General features: G+C 34.1%; 1 protein-coding gene across 2 annotated transcripts in view; it reads right to left on the bottom strand.

Moving 5' to 3' along the window:
• The window catches only part of CRLF1 (cytokine receptor like factor 1), a 76,115-nt gene that overhangs the window by 37,649 nt on the left and 16,612 nt on the right, over positions 1 to 21,854 (bottom strand). For both annotated transcript variants that reach the window (XM_072407087.1, XM_072407086.1), the window contains exon 2: positions 138 to 416. In XM_072407087.1, the coding sequence (XP_072263188.1) occupies positions 138 to 416 (279 nt within the window). The remainder of the gene's footprint in view (positions 1 to 137; positions 417 to 21,854) is intronic.

Here is a 21,854-nt window from a genome sequence, read left to right as displayed (position 1 = left end):
AGATTCGTTTATTGAAGGAATAAAAGCCAATATACTAGTACGTTAGAAAACAGTGATAAATATTTTGCCACCATACTGCGCTGGTGATATAGGGCATCCAATCAATTTTTCAGGCTAGGTCTAAAAATCAGACATACATCCAACGTAAAGACACGAGCCTGCGAGGATTCTCCCATCTTTACTGTGGCACACCAAGTTGTCTCCCGATTGCTGCTTGGATCCATTCAGGTTATTCAAGGCCACACTCAAGGCTGTACCATTAAGTATCTTATACAGATCTGTGGGTAGCTTTTTCCCATTTAGGGTCCAGAAAAGGTCCTCTGCTTTCAGGTGTAAGTCAGAGTCCACTAAGCAAGCTGCAGTTAGTGAAGATCCTATCATTAGAGTAGGGTCCTGTGGGGATATAACAGCAGGATCTGCAAAAAAATGTGAATAAAACTGTATTACAAAATAGGGTAGGAATACATGTTAAAGAATGTAAAAAGGATCTGGGAAAAACATGCACAGGTTTACCCGTTTTAAGAAATACACAGATCTGGCAGCATGCATATGACCTATATAAAGTACAGGATAAAAAACAGGAAGGGTGTATGAAGAATGTACAATTGCCCTTTTTGTGTATATAATATATCTTGATAAGTCCTTGTGGTAGTATTCTTGTTTATAGTTGTTTGTAGAAAATTTTGTTAATTGTTCTGTAGTTTTGGGGGAATTTAACATAGTTAAAAGGACATGATAAATATATTAGACAGTGAGATGCCTATATGCAGGTTGAATTTAGGAAATATCAGTTATAGATAATGGCATATTTAGGAAACATTCTCATGATAATTGCAACAATGCTTTACCATTGATATAAACATATTTTTCATTTAATGTTACTATGAACAGAAATGCATGATGTTTTTAAAACAATCTCTTGCTTTATTTGTTTTTGTCACATGGCAAATATGCTTAATATAATTGATAGGTCATTGCATTAGGTATTATTCATTTTTACAACAAATGTAACAAGCAACAAGCAACAAAAAAAGGATTGAAATACACATAGTTATACAGCTGATAAGTTTAAAATGATGGTTTACACAATTAAAATTATAGCAACTTTTTTATGTAAGTAAATGTTATCAAAGTAATAAAAACATAACAAAAACGAAACAGTTGCAAAGCCAGGAAAGTGTTACACATATTACTGGCAAAGTTGTAATATAAAAACTCACTGCTAAACCTGCTTAGTCAATAAAAATATGTACATAAGTCATATTAGCATTAAACCGTAGAGGGTCAAAGAGGTTGTGCGAGAAAAAGACCAAAAGGTCAAGCATAACATATGGCCATAGTTTGTGTCAATGCACCATGTAATTAGCAAAGCTACCACCTGCGAATCTGAGCACCAGGCTAGGGTGGTGCAAGTCTATGAGAAATGCCTGGTGCTGCAACTTCAACATAAAGTAACAGAGGAAAAAAAAAGGTGGGATGAAGGGAAGTACGGAACAGAATTATAAAGAAAAGGGAGACGAACCAACAAAGAGAGGAGTCACCATATTTTGGGCACCCTTAGCAACTTTTACTATTTGTGCCCAGAGGAAAGCCAAAACACTGGACAACTGTTTCCAGTAATGACAGACAGAAGGGATAAAAACGTATTTCCTGGCCAGTCAGCTAAACTTCCCAAAATATTTCTAAATTAACTTTAAATTGTAGGTTTGTCATAATCTCCTGATATGTGTTGTGCTGCAGATTGATTTTGCTTTGATAAATGACTTCCTTGTAAGTCTCTTTCACCCTGATTTATCAAAGCTCTCCAAGGCTGGAGAGAATACACTTTCATCAGTGAAGCTAAGTGATCCAGCAAACCTGGAATGGATCGGGTCCAGGTTTCAAAACATTTGCTAGCAAATAGCAAATGATTTTTAAAAATCCATTCCATGTTTTCTGGATCACCCAGTTCACTTCTGAAAGTGTATTCTCTCCAGCCTTGCAGAGCTTTCCTAAATCAGGGCCATTGTTTCAATGAACAATGAATGCTTATTTGTATACCTACAGAGACTGCCAGATTGAACCGCGTTGTATTCGTGTACACATTTGCTTGTACATTTTTATAATCAAATGTCTTACTACTGATATGGCTTATATACATATTTATTTATATTAGCTGAGAGTGTGTGTGTTGGTAGTCATTATTCTAATTTAAACTAAACTACATTAAAAGAAAAAACGTTACATGGTTCATGGGAGGTTTTATATTTGCCTTATATGCGTAAAGATAACATAAATAACAATTTTGCATGTATTTGTTAACGTTAAATAATATGCAATATATAATTAACCATATGAAAAAACATTTTCATAAACATGTTAAAAAAGTAAACAAAGTAACAATATGAAACATATCAGGCCAAACATAAAAACAGAAAGTCTGATACAAATAAATATATAAAAATACCAGTATGTATAGGCTAAAACAGTCTACAACTGAAGATAGAGATAGCCAAAATGAGTCAGACTAGTTGCATTAGGTATATTCCAGTATGAATAAAAACCTGTTCCAGTTGGACTGATAAAATCAACTCGATAAAACAACCAAGAGAGAGAGAAAAGAGAGAAGCTGGAATGGGAAGAAGAACGAGTAAGAGTCAGGAGAGGGGATAGAGTCATCCAATCTTCCGTCGCAATATGGGGTAGCTATGAGAGGGGTACTAATTGATTATATCCAAACACCTCAGCCCTGATGTTTTTAAGTCAGGCCCAGGTGGCACCCATATTCCAGAGATGAGAGGAATAGGTTCTAATTAAAAGTGATGAAACATTTCCTATTGGTCCCTCAGTGGAGGGACCTGTGGAGGATGTGTTTAATTTCAAGCATCCTCCGCAACCACAACTGTACTGAGCAGGAGGGGGGTCCTGTTTCCTCCAGTAAGCTGATATTCATGAGTTGGCCGCCGAACAATATGATTACTTTTGCATTAGATACTTTCACCTAAAAATGTTAGCTATACACATTACAATGAAACATTTAGGAAAACCCTACAAGTTGAATGCTTAAATGATGACTTCTTTGTTTTCATTCAGCAAGCACTTGCAAGTCACTGTGGCAATTAAAGCTGGAAAATATACCTATATAACTTCAGGTTTATATATTACAGTTGACATTCATAAATCCGGCAACCTCAGGAGTGCCGGATTTTTGAAAGTTATATTTACCTCCACACAAAGGCCAGCCCTCCTCTCGCAGCACCCTCCGGACATCTGGCACAGTTCCAGGGAGAAGGCAGCAGGGACGTCTCAACGTGTATTTAGTTTAGTAAGCAAGACCTAACAGCTGTTTCTGCACAACAGCGCCATGAAAACATCACTGGCCAAACAGTGTACTGCAGTCCCTATATTGAAAATGTGATCTGAAATTCATGCCTGAAAACTGAAGGAAACAGATTATCGATGGTCGGATTTTCGATTGTGAACTGTATATATGTTTGTATGTAGAAAGCTCCCACGGTATGGAAATGACCAACAATGAACAAGGATGTTAAGAAATACAAGCTCTAAATATATGGTTCAGTAGGTAATACATTAAAACAGCTGGAAGCCTTAAAATGTTTATTCAGAATCCTATTTACTCTAGCTAGGACGTCACAAAAAAATGGGAATACACTAGAGAAAACACTCTAAATAGAGAATACACAATAAATACATTTATTTTCCAACATGATGTTTTTTTTCCTTTTTTTTTTTGAAAAAGTATTGTTGAAAGTCTTTTTTTTACCTATGTCTGTTATATATTAGGATAAATAAGGATGAATTATAGGTGAGGATGAATAATTATCCCTACTTTATATATGTCTTTTACAACTTTTTAACTTTTCTTACCAGGTTTATTTTTTTTTCCTGATCAGATGATATGCTGGGAGGGTTTCAACTAGAAGAAGCAGAATGCAAAACTTCTGGCTTTGATTAAATCCAGTCCAATCAGGCGAAAAATTCATCTATTTTTGGAAATTCTGGAATTTGGGGTTTTTTTTTGCTGTTTTTTTTTTTTGTTTGTTTTTAATGTTTTTTTTTGGAATCAGCAAACAATTTTATCCATTTGAAAACGGTGTAGGTACATTAAGTATAGTACAAAAAAAATGTCATGTTCAAATACAACTAGTTACAAAAATACTTATTAAGATAAATTAGTGGGAGAGCATTTTGTGATGGCACAATCAATCAAGCACAAATAGCTTGTATTCGTACATTTTCATCAATACATTACATATATTCCATTACATATTACATTACTTGTATAATATTATATCTTTGCATTCAATTCATATTGTACTGTATTTTATCGTCCTTGACGGGTTTCAGCCGTAGGCTTCATAAGAAGGACACAGTATGCCAAGCGCAACAATTTCATCTATAAATTTCAATACAAAAAATGAAGCATCTTATTATTCCACCTTTAATTTAAGGTAATTTTGGTTGTCAACAACTTCTTGGGTAACCAAAAAGTACAACATTATGAAGAACTAGTACAAAACTTAGCACTTAAACTTTAAAAATTTAGGTGCTACTATGAGCATAAACGTACATCTCCATAGCCATATGCAAACATTTCAGAAAACCTTGGGGATTTCAGTGAGGAACAAGGGGAGAGGTTCCATCAAGATATAAAGGAGATGGAAGAAAGGTATCAGGGCAGATGGGATAGACACATGATGGCAGACTACTGCTGGAGCCTTCAACGTGATTGTCCTGATCATAAGCATAAAGGGAAATCATACAAACTGAGTTTTTCAATGACTTCTTTGTGATTAGTTCCGTAAATATACTGAATATAGAATATATTGACATTAAGTATTTCAAAAATGTATTTTGTATACGTAGGCATATCTAGTTTAATTTTGCTTAAATTTTATGTTTCACTAGCTGATTAACTGGTGTTGCCCGGGTATTTATTTATTGCAATCTTATAATATACAGGAAAAGGAATCAAATAAAGCTATAGTGGTGAATCAAAGAAATGTTTTTTTTTACTGGTTTTAAAAGTATAAGTACAATATACAATTAAAATACAATTAAATTAACCAAAATAATGGCAAATGTTCCAATGCTATTTTAAATGTTTTAATAAGAACATTGTGCTCATGAAACATCCTTTGTAACTTTAAGACAATCTGAAATTTTGTTCCTGAGATGTAGGTGCACCTCTGGTCAGTTTATATTAGTTCTGTAAATATACTGAATATAGAATAAAATGACATTACCTATTTCAAAAATTTAATTTTGTATATGTAGGCATATCTAGTTTATTTTGCTTAATTTTTATGTTTTACTATGCATACAATATACAATTAAAATACAAATAAATTAACCTAAATAAATGGCAAAGGTTCCAATGCTGTTTTAAATGTGTGCTCATGAAACATCCTTTGTAACTTTAAGACAATCTGGAATTTTGTTCCTGGGATGTAGGTGCACCTCTGGTCAGTTTCTATTAGTTCGTTTTCAATAAAATATAGTTGTAGAGATTTTGGTGGTTGATCTGGCAGTGGAAGTAACGATCCCACTTTATGGTAAATTTACCCTTGCACCGTGAATGTGGATGGAAATCCAGGCTGCTGAACAACTGACGTGGCGCTGAATGATGTCACTTGGAAACATGAGTTGTATTTTCTGATGTTATTAAGAAAATGCTTTGACTCTGAAGTACTTGCTGGTGTGTAATTCCAAAGTTCTTGTGGTGGTGTTTCCAGTTTGCAAAGTTTGACTTTGGCTTGGCTTGACAGTAACTACAAACCATTTCCATTTTTTTGATGGTAACACTTTCATGCTGAAGCTCTAGATGTAGTAGTTCTTTCTCTCATTTCCTGTACTCAGGTGTCACGCTGTTGTACTGTCTCTGAAGCTCTAGATGTAGTAGCTCTATCTCTTTTATCCCATAGTCGGGTCTCACACTGTTGTACAGTTTCTGAAGCTCCGGATGTAGCAGCTCTCTCACACAGCGTGGAAAGTCTTCTATTCCTGTCCTTGGTATTTTCTTGTCTACGGTGTTGTTTCATTTTTTTTGCCTTTGATTGCAGTCAGCCAATCGCCTTATATTTTCTTGAAGGCATATTACAGGCCAGAAATTTGTAAGAGTCCAAAAAAAGTATGTAAGCAAAAGACTGTCACTGAGCAATACATACACACATACATACATACATACATACATGCAAAAATACCTCTGACATATACCACAGCATTGTACAAAGATCAGCAGTGCACTCACATTAGTCATATGTCTAGCAAGTTTGGTTGAAAGGTGTCGATGCGTTTCCGAGTGATGGTGGAACATAGCAAGTTTGGTTGAAATGCATTTCCTAGTGATGACATACACACATACATCCAAATATAGCTCTGACTTATAGCACAGCACTGCACAAAGATGACTGATGCACTCTCATGAGTCTCTTTCATATGTATGGCAAGTTTGGTTGAAATGTGAGTCCATTTTTATATATATATATATATATATATATATATATATATATATATATATATATATATATTAATTTTCTGTGAGGTTAATAATGAGGTCATTATTTCAAAAACTAGAGCCAATCTAGCAAAACCAATTCCATATTTTGAATTTGTGCATTAAACCTAACCTAAAATGACTATTTCTGTTTGGCAAGAAAATGTTTGTTGACCAGTGTAATCTTTTTGCAACTGCGATAATCCACAATTACTAACAGACTGCTGCTGATCACTGTGTCAGTACACCTGATAAAATAGTCTAGATCCACAGAATAAAGTAGACATTTCTGGTTTAGTGTATTTCATGAGCAGTTAGCGTCTTATACTCAGCAGACCAAACAACAAAGAGATATTATATCAGTCTAAAAGTCACCATTTCAATAGCTCCTGTTACAGTGAATATTTTAACTCATGCATCTATGTATGAAATTGAATGAGGATGCACACTTTAAATTTCTTTCTTGAATGTTGTACTTCATAAAACCTGCCTCTAGTTTACAATGAATTGGGCTGCGTACCAGCAGCCACGGCAAAGCAGATGCAAGTTAATAACGTAGCAACAAATAACATGCGTGCACAGGATAATTTGTTAAGTCTGTATCAAATGACTCACAATGAGATCATCTAACATCACTTATCCCATGATGACACTAGGCTTATGGAGAAGCATTAGAGGTGCAGACTGGAGCTGAAAGCTAGCATATTACAGGTAAGGTCCAGGCTGGGCTTACTGTAAAAGGACACGATCCTTTTAAACACCAGTTTCCAGACCAAACCTCCAGTTTTTTTATGTGAAATGTACCAGTATTAGTACACATCCTATTGTTATCATTTTTTTTAGTTTTAGTATTATTTAAATGTTTAAGCCCTTTGTTCTCAGGGTGGAGGTAGGTATGTTTTTTACTTGTTTATTTGTCACTAGTTTTTGTAAAAATGTCGGTAAAACCCATAACCCAACAGGTATATAGAAAAGATTACATAGAATATGTTTATTTAATACATTATATACATATACTACAGATATTTGTAAACAGAACCCAATTGTATCTCAAAGTCATCAGATACCAATTCCCGTATAACATAACATGTTAAAACATATAACAATAATTCCCATCATTTAGAATGTTTTTAATGCTATTATTCTACCATAACTGTGTTATGAACATTGTTCAAAGTCTTAACATGTGTCTATAAATGAACAAATCAGTTTGTAACAACACAACTATTTGATTGATTTACATTTTTTTTCCTACAGTCTATTTTTTGCCTAGCTCCTTACCATACCTTAGCTTTTAAGTATTTTTACGTAAATACTAATCGTTATTATTTAAAGTGCTTGTTTTTCATAAATGTACTTTATTATTTTGCAGCTTAGCCTGCCATCTGTTGGCGTTATAAAATTCTTGCATGCCCTGAAATATTTTGTATAATAAAAATAACTTGAAAACTTGCCCATACTTTAAGTGATGGAAAATGTAGAAATTCCCCAGCAGTGTCACAGCATCTATGTATGTTGAAAAGCAGCATTTTAGGAACATGTAAATATTACGACATGATACTGTTGGTTCATTTTTATAAATTAAATTATATAGGGTTATATTTCTGTCAGTGTTTGAACACTTCAGTATATCTATATGCAGATAGAATTTATCACCAGCATAAAGTTAACAATAGGGCTAAAATTTTTATTAGCATTTCACCTAGATTGTAAATGTTTCACACCTGATTTCCAAAACAGTGTTACAGGAATTGTGATGTTTTTATGCAACATGTCTGCCCCTCGGTCTGTTGGCTTACATGTTTTCCATAGACATCATACATCAGATAGATAATACATACACATCAAGCTACTTATTTTGCAAATACATTAAACAGTTATAAAGAACAGATCCAAAGTTTCTTTCCTCATCTTTTCCACTTTGGATCACATCTTTATTGAAAATTTCTCTTTTATTCTTAAGGTGAGAACCTTAGAAGAAGTAATTGGAAAATGTAAACATGAGTGCTTCCCATGGTCTATTTCCCACACCATAATAATTAAATGTGTTCTCCTTTAACAAAAACATTTTAGTTACGTTTAAAATAATGTAACCACAAATGTTCCTACTAAATAATTGATCCAATTCTCAAAATAGTGTGGGAACTGGCAATGGGAATCTCCTAGTTTTTTTTTTTGTTTAAAGCAAAAATTCCTACCTAATGAATTAATAGATTTACTATAATCATGTAGTCAGTGGGCCAAGGAAATGTATTATGATTCTGTGCTCCTGTCACAACTAGTATACAAAATCAGTCATTTTGGAGCTCAAAGCTCCTAAGGACAGAAAATTGATAACACTGCTGCCAAGTTTTAACTTTTGACTAAATTCCAGACAGAAAGCAAAAGTAAAAAAAAGTACCACGTTCAGGACAGTTGAAGGCAACATATCTAATGGGCATTTTTCTTAATATTTGAGTTGATAGGGAAGGGAGGGAACAAACAGTTCTGGTCAACAAGGTGGTGGTAATTTTTTACATTTGCTTTAGAAGTTCATCCACAACATGATGGTGCTTTGAAAGGTGACCCCAAGAGTTTAGAAGCACACCCCCTGAAACCTCCAATATGAATTGATATACTTGTAGGGGGTAAACAAACACTCATTGCCTAATAAAAGTCTTCATTTATATTTAGACTAGCATTCCTTTTTTACATAGTTGCATTGCATTAGTATTGCATGGCCTATATACAACTATTGGATACAATATATGCACTTCTCACATTCAATGTCCTACATATTGATAAACAGAATTAGAAACTCTCGGGGATTCCACTGGATATATAAAGTAGTGATAAAGAATAATTCTTCATTTGAACAAAATACATTTTCAAAAGGATGTTACACTAGTGAAAGTTAGTTTGATTATGGTTACCATTTGCCATTAAAAGTCACAATTTGAAGGCTCTTATCTCACATTTACTAGTAGGCTCTAACCCACTATTTGGTGTGGGTAAAATCACTATTCTACCTTTGTACTGTTTAAAATAAAAGATCATTTTAAAGACACCCTTTTTATAGAAATACAGAAATTATATTTATATACGTAGATAGGTAGATTAGAAACTAAAGTGAGAAAGTTTAAATTTTCAGTTATCATGCTGAGAATAGGTATCCCTCCAGAAACGCAATTTCCTTGAATTTATATAATATTTTATTTAGTCTTCTACTACTGTCTGGTTGCTGTTTGACTGCGTAACACATGACACATGATAATTCACAAAGGAACTAATGTATATTTTCCTGTATAGATCTCAGTATTAAAGATTTGACCATGTAGACGCTACACCAGAATCTTTATTCTCTGTTTGTAAAGTCAAGAGTAGTTAAACTTCTCAGACAGCTTGATTTTACAAGACAAGGTCACAGTTATGAGTAAAACAGTCATGTAAGGAAATTGCCCTATATGGAGTCTAATTTAATTTGGCAGAAATACCAAGTGTCTTTCAAAATAAAATCTGCATAGTCTTCATTCTCCTTATTTATTTTTTGTTCCGATTTTTAAACACCATTTCATTTACAGCTGAAAATATATACATTTTATCTAAATAAAACCAGTTTATAGTTCATTGTTTTGGTTTCTACTTTTCACTCACAAACGAAATAAGTGAAAGCCAAAAGGAAAGGAAAGCCAAGTAGCTATGTACAGAAATCATATAAAATGGCATTCATAACACCTGGAGGTAGACAGTTATACCTGATCAAAAAATTGGGGGCATAAGTTTAAGAAGTTGTTGTGGGCAAGCTGCAGCCTATCCTTGCTTGTATACGGTGTGCTGTATTCCTCCTCCATCCAAGAGGACTGATACACACAGACACAGATAACAAGTTTTATAAGCATTTATTTTATAGGAATGTATGTTAATTATTACTGTTCTGATAAATAACTCTTTGGTTACTATTTTTTTTTTGTTTTCTTGTTTGTTTGTTTTTTTGTTTTTCTTTGTTTTTTTTGTTTTTTTATTTTATATAGATCCACCTTTACCCCATCCTTTTGTGACTGCAAATTGTTCTAAACAAATAGTAGCAACATTTTGGTGTCATTCAACACATCAACATGATGACAATGATATGACAATGGACTTTGTAAAGCGCTGTGTAATATGTTGGCACTATATAAATACTTGATAATAATAACAAGTCAGAATGTCAGTAACCTGTATGTTTACTGCATTTGGGTAGATTTGTCGATTTGGAATTAATTAGATTTAGGTGTCAGTTTACTAATTAAGCAATTTGGGGCCAGCGCAACTGTGTTGTTTTCAAACAAACTACATCAAGCACATGGACTAATAAACACAGCACAAATGTGTACAACAGAAAGTACAAAACATTCTGGATAATGTACTCTTCCCTAGATTCAGAGTAATAAATCATTGCAGATCAGGGTTAGCTTCCGAAAGAGGGAGAAATTACCAGGTCAGATACATAAAACCATAAATAAAAATAAACAAGTTGCTGGCTTTTTAGCAACCACCTATAATTTTGCATACTTGTATTTGAAATTACTTGATTGACAGGTTTCACCTTTGTCTAATGTGCATACTAAGTTCTGCCAGTTTGATATATATTAACATAATTAAATTGGTACATAAAGGTTCAAGGCAGTAAGTGGTGTGCCTAAGATTTCATTTTAGAACCATTACTTTTAACATAATAAAAAATAAAGATTTTAGTAATTAAACTTATAATCTAAACCTAGGAATATTGCATTGTAAACTACCTTAAACAAGGTTCAGTGTAGACAAATGATAACTCCATAACTGGCTAATATTCTAAAGCAGTACAGTGACATTTTCAAAAATGTAAATATAATTATTTTATCCCATTTTTGCTTGTGGAGGGTTAAAGTTTCCACTATGGTCAGTTAGGACTGTTTATATTTTTGAGTTGCCACTTTGGACCTGTAAAGCAAATGCACTGCTGTAATCTATGTAATTATTTCCTATTTATTGAACATAGCTGTACACCCATCCCTTGAATTTAAAGCCGAACACTACAACTACAATGCGATGTATACTTTAAAAAGATGTGCACATTTAATGAAACTAAATGATGTAAGAGTACCTTTTTAGTTGAGGGCCTACAATATACATAACACCCACAGTGAGTGATGGAGGTACATTTGGATGAAGCAGTGATAAAGCAGAGAATAATCTGGATGGCACTGTAGCTCATATATTTAAGTACATGCCAATCTACAGCTTCTATATCCAGCAAAAAATGTAATATTGCAACATTGCAATGAAAGAGCCACAAATTCCTGAGAGACAAATATTTTGGCACCCACACAAAGCTTTAATACAGTCACATCTTATATATGTAGTAAGCAATCTGTCAATTTATATTTTTGTCCATCCAGTTGTAAGTGTCACACAACTGCCAGACAGTGAAACCCTGTTGAGCCGGGCAGAAGTGAATTTTTCTCTGCTGCTGTGCTGTATTACTAAGGGCTCTATTTACAAAACAGGAAATCAACCATCCCCTCGTGGTAATCAATTACTGCTATTGTAACACATCGACATGAAAGATTCCAATGAGGGAATGTTTAAGGGAATGCCAGATTCCCTGTTTATAAGTAGAGCCCTAAAACATTATTTTGAACTCCCCACCCTGTGACTGGACAGTAAAAGAAGACATGGCAAACTGGTGAGTGTACTTCTGCCATGTTGTTCTTTATATCAGCATGCTTCTTGTTGGCACATAAGTACTGCAACACAATCAACTGCTTGCTTGTGCTGCTTCTCCCTGTTGTGCAGTGGATTACAATAAACCCCTTGCAATTAAAAAAAAAGGAATATATATAGGCTACACAGCCCGTTTTCCCAGCAGTGTTTACAATCCCATGTTAGAAATGTATTTCTTTTTTTTGGGGGGGGGGGGGCATTTTTGGGCATTGCATTTCTGAGACTGCAGCCTGCTGTCTGGAAACAAAGGAACAATAGGACCCCCATGTACAGTGCAATATGGGCAATATGTTAGTGGAACAATCTGGTACTACAGAATCCACTGGAAAGCTTTATAAATAGGATCTGATTTTCCCAATGTTGAATTTGATTCATAATTTTAGTTTTTCCTGAATATTTGTAGGTGAATATGTCTAATCTGCAAAGAATAACAGTTTATTAATTAAAGAACTCAAGATTCATAAACTCTACTATTCTGTGATGACTGATTACAAAAAAATTAAAAAGTCATAAGTGTTTCACAACTAGATTCAAATATTTACAAGTTTGCTCAAAAGGTATTGCTTCCAAAAGCAATGCAGAAGAAGAAAAAGCTGGCAGTATGCATATATGTCAAATGATGAGCCACAGGCTGACACAATAAAATGCCTGTGCTGTTCAGTGCTGTGGTAGACAGTAGCATTCACTCACTGAAGGACTGGTTTTACTCTCTGGAATAGGAGACAACTTAGAAACGATTTATTAAACTGAGACACAAAGCAACAAGTTTAAACTTCTAGGAGATGCATTTCCCTGTGGTGAAGAATCTAATAATGTACAATGCAAATTAGTAACAAAGAATGAGAGCTGTCCATAAATCCCTCAGAGATAACTAGATTTGATTTCCTCCCTTATGTAAGTAAGCATATGCTCTTAAACTTTACCTAAATCTTTGGAAAGCTCTCAATTAGTCTGTTTTCATCCAAAGCTTTAGCATCTACAGTGGTTTTCTAAACTTAAACTAAATGAACCATGAAAAACAAGGTCTAAGTGGACTGGCAACTATATGTAGTACAGAGCAGTATGGAGTTGAAACCAGATCTCTTGTCATATATTTTTTGCCACCCAAAAAACTCATACATACTCTTTTGGAGTTCATTCAAGTTCATTGCATAAAAATATGTGAATTAGCTTTTACATTTTTGGATGAGTTGTACCAATTCTGGGGATTAGAAAACACAGTAAAGATAAGAAAAGAAGAAATTAGAAGGGGGGGAAACAATTTTTATATTTGCAATGGGGGATCATACCTGAAGACCAATCACTGAGGTGTGGTGACAGGTGACTGAGATGGGCCTAAAGTGTGAAAAATATACTTGAAGAACATGACTAATTAGAACTTGAGGCTTTGACAATTTATGAATAATAACATTTGGAGGAGGACCAAGGAAAGTTGATGAGAATGTATCATCTACCTAACAAAATCTGATGTGATTTTTTTAGAAAAATAAACAGCCACAGTTTAGGCAAATACAATGTTTTACATCAGTGTTCTGTATTTAAAGTGCCATAATTTAGTAAATCTGGAAATAAAGTGGTCCGTATTTAGTAAAAAGTCTCTTTTCAACTAAAGCTCTCAGCATGATGCAGAAATTATTATAGTCTCTTGGAATTATAATAGTTTTGACATGCCAAACCATATGTCTATCAAAGACTCTACAGCAGTTATGATCTTAAAACAAATATACATGTGGACCCCACTCTACTGACATTAAGGTCAAGTCTAGACCTGATTATCCCCTTGCTGCCACCTTTCAACTTTTCAGCGAGACAGTCCACATAGAAAGCAAAACACGTTTACCTTCACAGGATAATTGTCTCAGTTTGACTGCAATTAAGTTAATTTACTAAGTAAAATTGACCCTGACAGTATATAAACTTATGTGAGATGGACAGCTAAAAAAACTCATAGCTAGTTTTTACATTGGAAATATAGTGGCAGATATGAGAAATTATGAGAAATTATTTTTCATTAAGCTGATAAGGCTAGTCTACTGAAAGTTCACATTTAATGGGTATCTTTGTATGACTGAATGTCAGTGATTTTTTTAAAGTGCCTTCAGATGTCTCCCAAAAACTATAAGCAGTTAGACCCTGCCTAGAGCATTTGAAAATTGAAACTGTTTCTCATAAAATTTGCCCTATTTCCTGAAGAGGCACACACAGGTATAACATCTTTACTTCCTTTTTAGTAAGAAAAGGGGAAGACAAGTTCAAAATCTCTTAGCATTAATGAGGGCTTTCAACAATCAACAGTCACAAACACTTGATATTGCCCCCTTTTACACCAGCAAACCATCCAATCAGTACTCATCACATAGATTGTTAGATAAGGGTGTTTCTGGCCCCCCTTTCCTCAAAAAATAAGTACCCTGTAAAAGACCGTAGAAACACACATACCGAGAGTATTGAACCCAAACTTTGCAAAAGACCCCAGTGAAGTTTACCCAAAGCCTACATTGTTATTCAGTTACTGCTAATTTGTAGGGACGCTTGACACTGTAATGGGGTTATATATTCATGCCATAATACAACTGGGGTGCTTTATATTTTCTTTTAGAAGATAAAAAAATCAAATAAATTACAGAATTGGGGCAGGTTCTAAAGCTGTGCATGGTGTTCTAGAACAGAGTACTAAATAATACATGGCCCACCTGAGCAAGCCACAGTGTAGCTGTATTGATTTGTATTGATTTGTCAGCTGTCCTTAACAGCTCTTACTGTGGTTTGGGTTATCCATTCCTTCAGATTATTGTTTAATTGAATTAAATTGAGTTTATTGACCAACTGCAAAGGCCAAGCAGTACAGAGTATTTCAAATGTAAAACAGTTGTGAGCACAAGATATCTTTGCTTTTTCAGGTGAGACTGCAGGACTGTTCTGCAAGATATACAGTACTGATTGCAATAAAAAGATATTTCTTATTTTCCTGGAAGTTATTTCAATCATACCCTGGAAAAGACAAATAGATCCTACTTAGACATATCTGAACATTTAGAAGATGTGAAAATAGCAATACTTTAAAATCAGGTAACTGTTTCCTAATGACTGAATTGGTTAGATTGCCATTTATTTCTGAATAATGTATTCCATAATTCATAATGTTGAAATGCAGAATAAGTTAAACTTTAGCTGTAATAAATAACACATTTAGAAATTAAATAGAAACATGCCATGAAGTGTATACATAAAGATGTCAAGTTAGTAACAACTTTCAGCCTTGTGCACATATTGTACATAAGCCCCTATTTAATCTTAAAAAAGTGATTCATTTCTTGCAGACGCTCTGGAAGCATGTCCATCCTTCATCTACATAGTTGGATACCCTTGAAGAAAGTCAGTGCAGGACTGAAAAAATATCCCTTGCACTTCTCCTATTTTAAATTGCTTGGGTTTGAGGATTTGTTGAGGGTAAAGGAAATAATTGCTATCACACTAAAATACATTAGACTGAGAGGGGCTGTGGGACATGTCCAGAGCCATGCACTGATAAAAGAAAGTGTTTTATGGAAGGTAATTGAACTACAGAATACTATACCAATTCATAGAAATGATTATGCCCAAAATCTTAGGCATGAGACATTATTGTGACATTTCAAATTAGTGCCTGTTATAGGTTTTACAAATCTAATAAATGTATTGTTCAAATGGGTAAATGAAGGTATCTTCTTCCCCAATTACCCATGTGAAAATATACGTACCAAAATGGGAGCTTTTGAGGAAGAGGAACTGTCCCCAATGATTTAGCAGCTTATCCATTGTGCCCGATTTATTTTTTTATTTTGCAGGTTCACATGTAGATGAACCAAATTTCGAACCAAATTAAATCTCATATATATACAGTTAGGTCCATAAATATTAGGACTGAGACAACTTTTTTCTAATTTTGGTTCTGTACAGTACCACAATTAACCTTAAATGAAACAACTCAGATGCAGTTGAACTGCAGACTTTCAGTTTTAATTCAGTAGGTTGAACAAAAAGATTGCATGAAAATGTGAGCAACTAAATCCTTTTTTAACACAACCACTTCATTTCAGGGGCTCAAAAGTAATTGGACAAATTAAAAAGCTGAAAATAAAATGTTCATTTTTAATTCTTGGTTGAAAACCCTTTGTTGGCAATGGCAGCCTGTAGTCTTGAACTCATGGACATCACCAGATGCTGGGTTTCCTTTCTATTTAATGCTCTGCCAGACCTTTACTGCAGCGGCTTTCAGTTGCTGTTTGTTTGTGGATCTTTCTGTCCAAAGTTTAGTCTTCAACAAGTGAAATGCAGGCTCAACTGGGTTCAGATAAGGTGACTGACTTGGCCATTCAAGAATATTCCACTTCTTTGCTCTAAAAATAAACTCCTGGGTTGCTTTGGCTGTATGTTTTAGGTCATTGCCCCTGATTCATCAAGCAAAATCGGATTATCGGTCGCGCATTCGTATTAGCGATCCGGAATCGCGCGCGATTGCGCTATTCAACAACCGGAAAAGCTCGCGCACGGAGCCGCGCTTATCCGACAGCTTTTTACTGATTATTATATATATATATATATATATATATATATATATATATATATAAATATATATATATAGACAGATATAGTAATTTTTATTTCTAGGTTTCGATAGAAAACTCATATTTTATAGTCTGTTATTTATATTGTTGTGCACTTCATGCTGCATTGTTTCCACATTAAAAATGTATGAAAATTGATATATAATGTAAAAAGGATTAAAACAGAACCCCCATTTTCATCTAGGAATACAACCATGTAGCTGATATACATTCATAAGCTAAATCCTGTGCTGCTAGGCAAACCACATATGTAAGTAAATTACCAATATGTACATTGTCACAGCCATTAATGCCTACATGGGCAACGCATACGCATAATGTAATTACTATGGGAGTATGCTTTCATTTTTCAGCTCAGTTTGAGGACTCATCAATTCAACAATACACCTGCATATTCATAATCAAATCATTCCATTGGCTTTATATATGTTATGCATTTGGTGTCTTTATTCTTTATCAGGAAATCTAATGATGGATTTTCTAGTGCCAAACTTTTGCCATCACATATTTTCCATATAACAAAATCCAGTTCTAGTTTGTATTTTATTATGTGCTGTGGTGTAATTTCCGTTTTTTTCTGACATAAGGAAATACATGTATTTCAGAGTACTCAATCTTAACTTATTGTGCCATTCTTGCTGATGTGTTTCATGTGTGTTTTCATGTGTTAAACATTTCCATGTATTAATTTCTGACGCAAGTGCAATGACTTAGTATAGAGGATTTATGTACTACTGCTGAAAGAAGGCAGAAAAAGGCAGAAAAATATTCCTGTGAAAATATCAGAGAATTTGACAGAATAAAAAATAATTTTGTCAATATGCATAATCCATACAGTCTGAGGATATAATTTTAGCCTAATGTTAACAACATCGCCAGAAATGTAGGAAATGAAGCAAAACTACACTACTCCAACAGAATTCCATCAAGGTTTCTTTGATTTACATATAGGTCTGGAGTTCAAAAACTTAAATATACAGTGATCTGTTCAGTTCCCTGATATTATCTAAGTACTTGATAGGGGTATGGATAAAACAAAAAATTAACTCATGTCGGAGGATGTGTTGACTGGAGCTCTCCGAAGTCCTGAAAACTTTTTTTTTCTTTTTAATTCATTTGAAGACTTATTATGCTTTTATTTTTTCTAACTTACCCTATTTTGAAAAAGTTTTCTTCTATTCTTTACTGACCCAGGAAATGATGGAAAACTCTGAAAAATGTGGGGGGACTTCGAATAGTGATCCTTATTTAATAAAGCCTTCCTCGCCAAGGCTGAAGAAGGTACACTTTTATCAGTGTACCTTGGTTATCCAGCAAACCTTAAATAGATCTGGTGCAATATTGAAAACATTTGCTAACAAATCGAAAAATAAATCTATTCCAGGTTTACTGGATGACCCAGGTGCACTCATGAAGTATATCTTCCAGCCTTGGAGAGCTTTATTAGGAGGTGGTCACAGCTGCAGATGAACAGTTAGTCTAAGGCATTTGAATAAAAGAACCTGGCTGCTACTTATCCTCCTATTTTATTATGGAACTAGTAAAGTTGTAGTACATTTTTTACCACACTACTTCTGCATTTGATTTATTCTTTTGTAAATAAGTATTGACATAAATATATATATATTGTTATATATAAATATATATTGTAATATGTCATGTGTTGTTCGTTTGAGGTCGTACTTACCTAATTTTAAGACGTCCTTGGAAAATAAAATAAGTTGTCCTTTTTTTTCACATGACTGAAGTTGCTTGATGATATCCGAACTTATAAATATATTGAAAAAATCACTTATATTGCAGTACTGTTTACAATGCATTACAAGGTCAAAAAATTGCTTCATAGCCCCCAGATGGTATTATTAAGGCACATTCCTGGGGGTACTGAAGAATTCAATGCTCATTCTCATTGAACGCCAGTTCTTTGGGACATATCCCATTTTTGAAGACCTGCCTCAAACAGGTGTTGAGCAGAATCTTTACATTTTTATTTTAAATTTTATTAAATGATTACATTTTTATTTACCAAGACAACAAAATAAATCCTGGCCTGCTAACAACACAAATGCATTACCTGCAGTAAATGGACAAAAGAACATCACATTTGTACCAGGGACAATAGGCACACAATTTTTTACTCACCGATTTTCACATGTAGTAAACATAACTGAGACAACCTTTACAAGACGTATATTATGAACGTTTCCAATGCAGATTGATGAAATGTTACAACTTTTCAAACAAGGCACAGCTCTGCCAAATCTTCTATTGTGTAATGGATATTTGATTTTGATATTTTTTGATACTTTCACATTATTTATATGTAGAATATTAGTTGCTTCCCTGCATACAACTTTATTTTTCATGTGAAAGAATACTTACATGCTTAGCTATGTTTTATGTAGGATATATTAGGCAGGTTGGAATACTTCATAGCAAAGCTATGTTATTGCTAACTCTGTCTCATTTTCTGACATGAAAGTACCATACAAAATCTTTTATTTTGCTTTGACTAGGCTTTTAACAGAGCATATTGTTGTAATTTGAAGTTGATTAGAGTGGCTTCATCGTGCTCAGGCTAAACATAATTATAACAGGGCAGCGACTCAAGTGAGTACAATCATGTAAATTGCTATAGAAAGGAAAATAAAACAGCTTTTCAGGCCTATGCATTAGTTTAAATTACTTGAAGTCTTTCAGGTGCAAATTTTTTCTTTGATTTTTAGAAAAAAAAAAGAATGAGTTACTGGGTTTTAAATACTACACAGTGTAAAAAGTCAATAAAACGTAACCTGGAGTTTCAGCTATGTTTTAGGTATTACGAAATACGTTAAGGAAGGACTTTATGAAACCTGATAGATGCCGGAAAACTTTGCATACTACATCAGCTTCCTTACTTCAACCAGTGCTAGCAATGTGCATCAATGTAATAGACATAAAAGCAGTGCTTTCGCCCACACTTTTACAGTATATGTAAATTAAACACTTTCTTCTAATTTAGAAACACTTTTAGATAAAGTTTACCTTGGGAAAATATGATTTTTAATCATTTTTTCACTCACATGTCTCCACAAGCCCCCTAACCACCTCACCCCAACAATTTTGATGCCAATAACATGCTTAGAGGTTTTGAAATAACTCGAAATGTCAGTATGTAGCTTTAAAAATGGGTTTTGAGCAAAAGTTAACATACAGAATGTACTATGTATGCACACACAAAGCAGAACTTTGATAGTGGACCACTGTTTCACTCTTTAACAAATATTAGTACATATCTGCACATATTCCTGTTAAGTATTGGCATAAACAAAACCATCAAGCATGATAAGGAGTACTGTGCCTGTGTTTCATACCCATCTTATAAATAAATCTTCGTGTCTGGGTGTTTTCCATGAACAATTTTATACCAGACTCATAAACATCAATCTAATGTTCTTTATACTATATAGGATTGAATGAAAGTACTACACAAATTGGTTTCACTGTTTATGAAAAATGTACAATAAACCAGTAAAGTTCTTCTTTATCTGAACTGATCCATTTTCTGCCATACAGAAGCCACGTCACACTGCCTTAGTGGGGAGGGAGTTTCATTTCTAGAAAGTAGAGTGGAACAAATGTAAGCCAGATCATAACCAAGAACTTCTGTGTATAAAGGACTCCAAGGTTGATTTGAGCAATATAAACACTAGACAGACATCCATGTGTACAACACAGGCCATTTTTTCTGGGATCGCTGTGGCAGTGTAAAATATGTACAAGTTGGATGTAAGAGTGTAAGTATCATGAAGACATCAAGCTTCAAAGAATCTGATCACAGAAAGTTTGGAGTCCTGATTCATAACATGTAGCATGCCATACCCCATGAATATACTTAAAAGAAATACACCTGCACAAAGTTAAAAAAAACTCTGCATCAGAGATGCCATGCCATGTGGTATGTATATTGTTAACAATTTATGTATAAAGCAGTGATTTTGAGATTCAGCAACATTTTCTGGTGGACAATCATCCAAGACCATGTGTTTTAAATATCAGATTGATTGCCAACCAGACAGTTTGAACCAGAAAACATTTTATTTGGCATTTATTTGTTTAGCACAAATCTCTAGGAATTTTTTGTATGCAAAGATAAAAGTAAATGTATTTTGTGACTCAAACATGTAAGTGGGGTTTGGAAAGCTGTTTATCAATTATCTTTTATACCTTATTATCTTGTAGTAGCACACTAAACGCGTACTGCAAAAAAAATAATAATCAGCACTTCCTGTAAATAAAATGCTTGATGTTTTATGGTCTCACTGAAGAATGCCAACATCTCGAGATGATGATGACATTCTTGGCAAGGTCTGTTTGGCATCCAACACACCAGGTGGTTCCTTTTGCCCGTGGCTTCATCATTAAATGTCTTGTAGTGATGTAGGGGTGCATTAGGGTGTGCAGGCACCTAACATTCCCAGAAGTGTCCATTGCAGCTTTTTCAACAAGAACATTTCCTCAAGATTGTGGGGTTCTGCAGCTCAGGTGATGAGATGGGTATAAAGCATTTTATTAAGAAATAGACAGCTTGTTTTGTAGCATTTGTTCCTGTATATGATAGACCAGGGAATTTTTTTACATTTCCACTTTAGGCTTGTTACATAAAGATTGGTATGTTTGGTTTTTGAGGGGACAAACTAAGTTTTCTTTTGGCAATAATGGGTTCTAAAATAATAATTTTATTTTCAATGCCATTTTTAGAAAACAAGATTTAAAAAAAATGTTTTAACCAGTTTTCATTTTAAATAAAATTTTAGTTTTACTGTAAATAAAAAGTATACATTGTATTCTATAATTTGTCACACAGGCCCTGAAAGAGACCAAAGCTGGGTACACACGTGCTATAATTGTCGTTGGAAAGGATCAATGACTAAGGACTGCACGATGCATGAACAAGTGCTGTACATACAGCACCATTCTGGTCTATGAAGAGGGGAGGGGGAGAACAACGGAGCAGCACCCCTTCACTTCCATTACGATTGTTCATC

Source organism: Pyxicephalus adspersus, chromosome 3 (genome assembly GCF_032062135.1).
Source record: "Pyxicephalus adspersus chromosome 3, UCB_Pads_2.0, whole genome shotgun sequence".
Lineage (NCBI taxonomy): Eukaryota > Metazoa > Chordata > Amphibia > Anura > Pyxicephalidae > Pyxicephalus > Pyxicephalus adspersus.
Note: the sequence above shows the minus strand (reverse complement) of the source record. Positions and strands in the feature narration are given on the sequence as shown.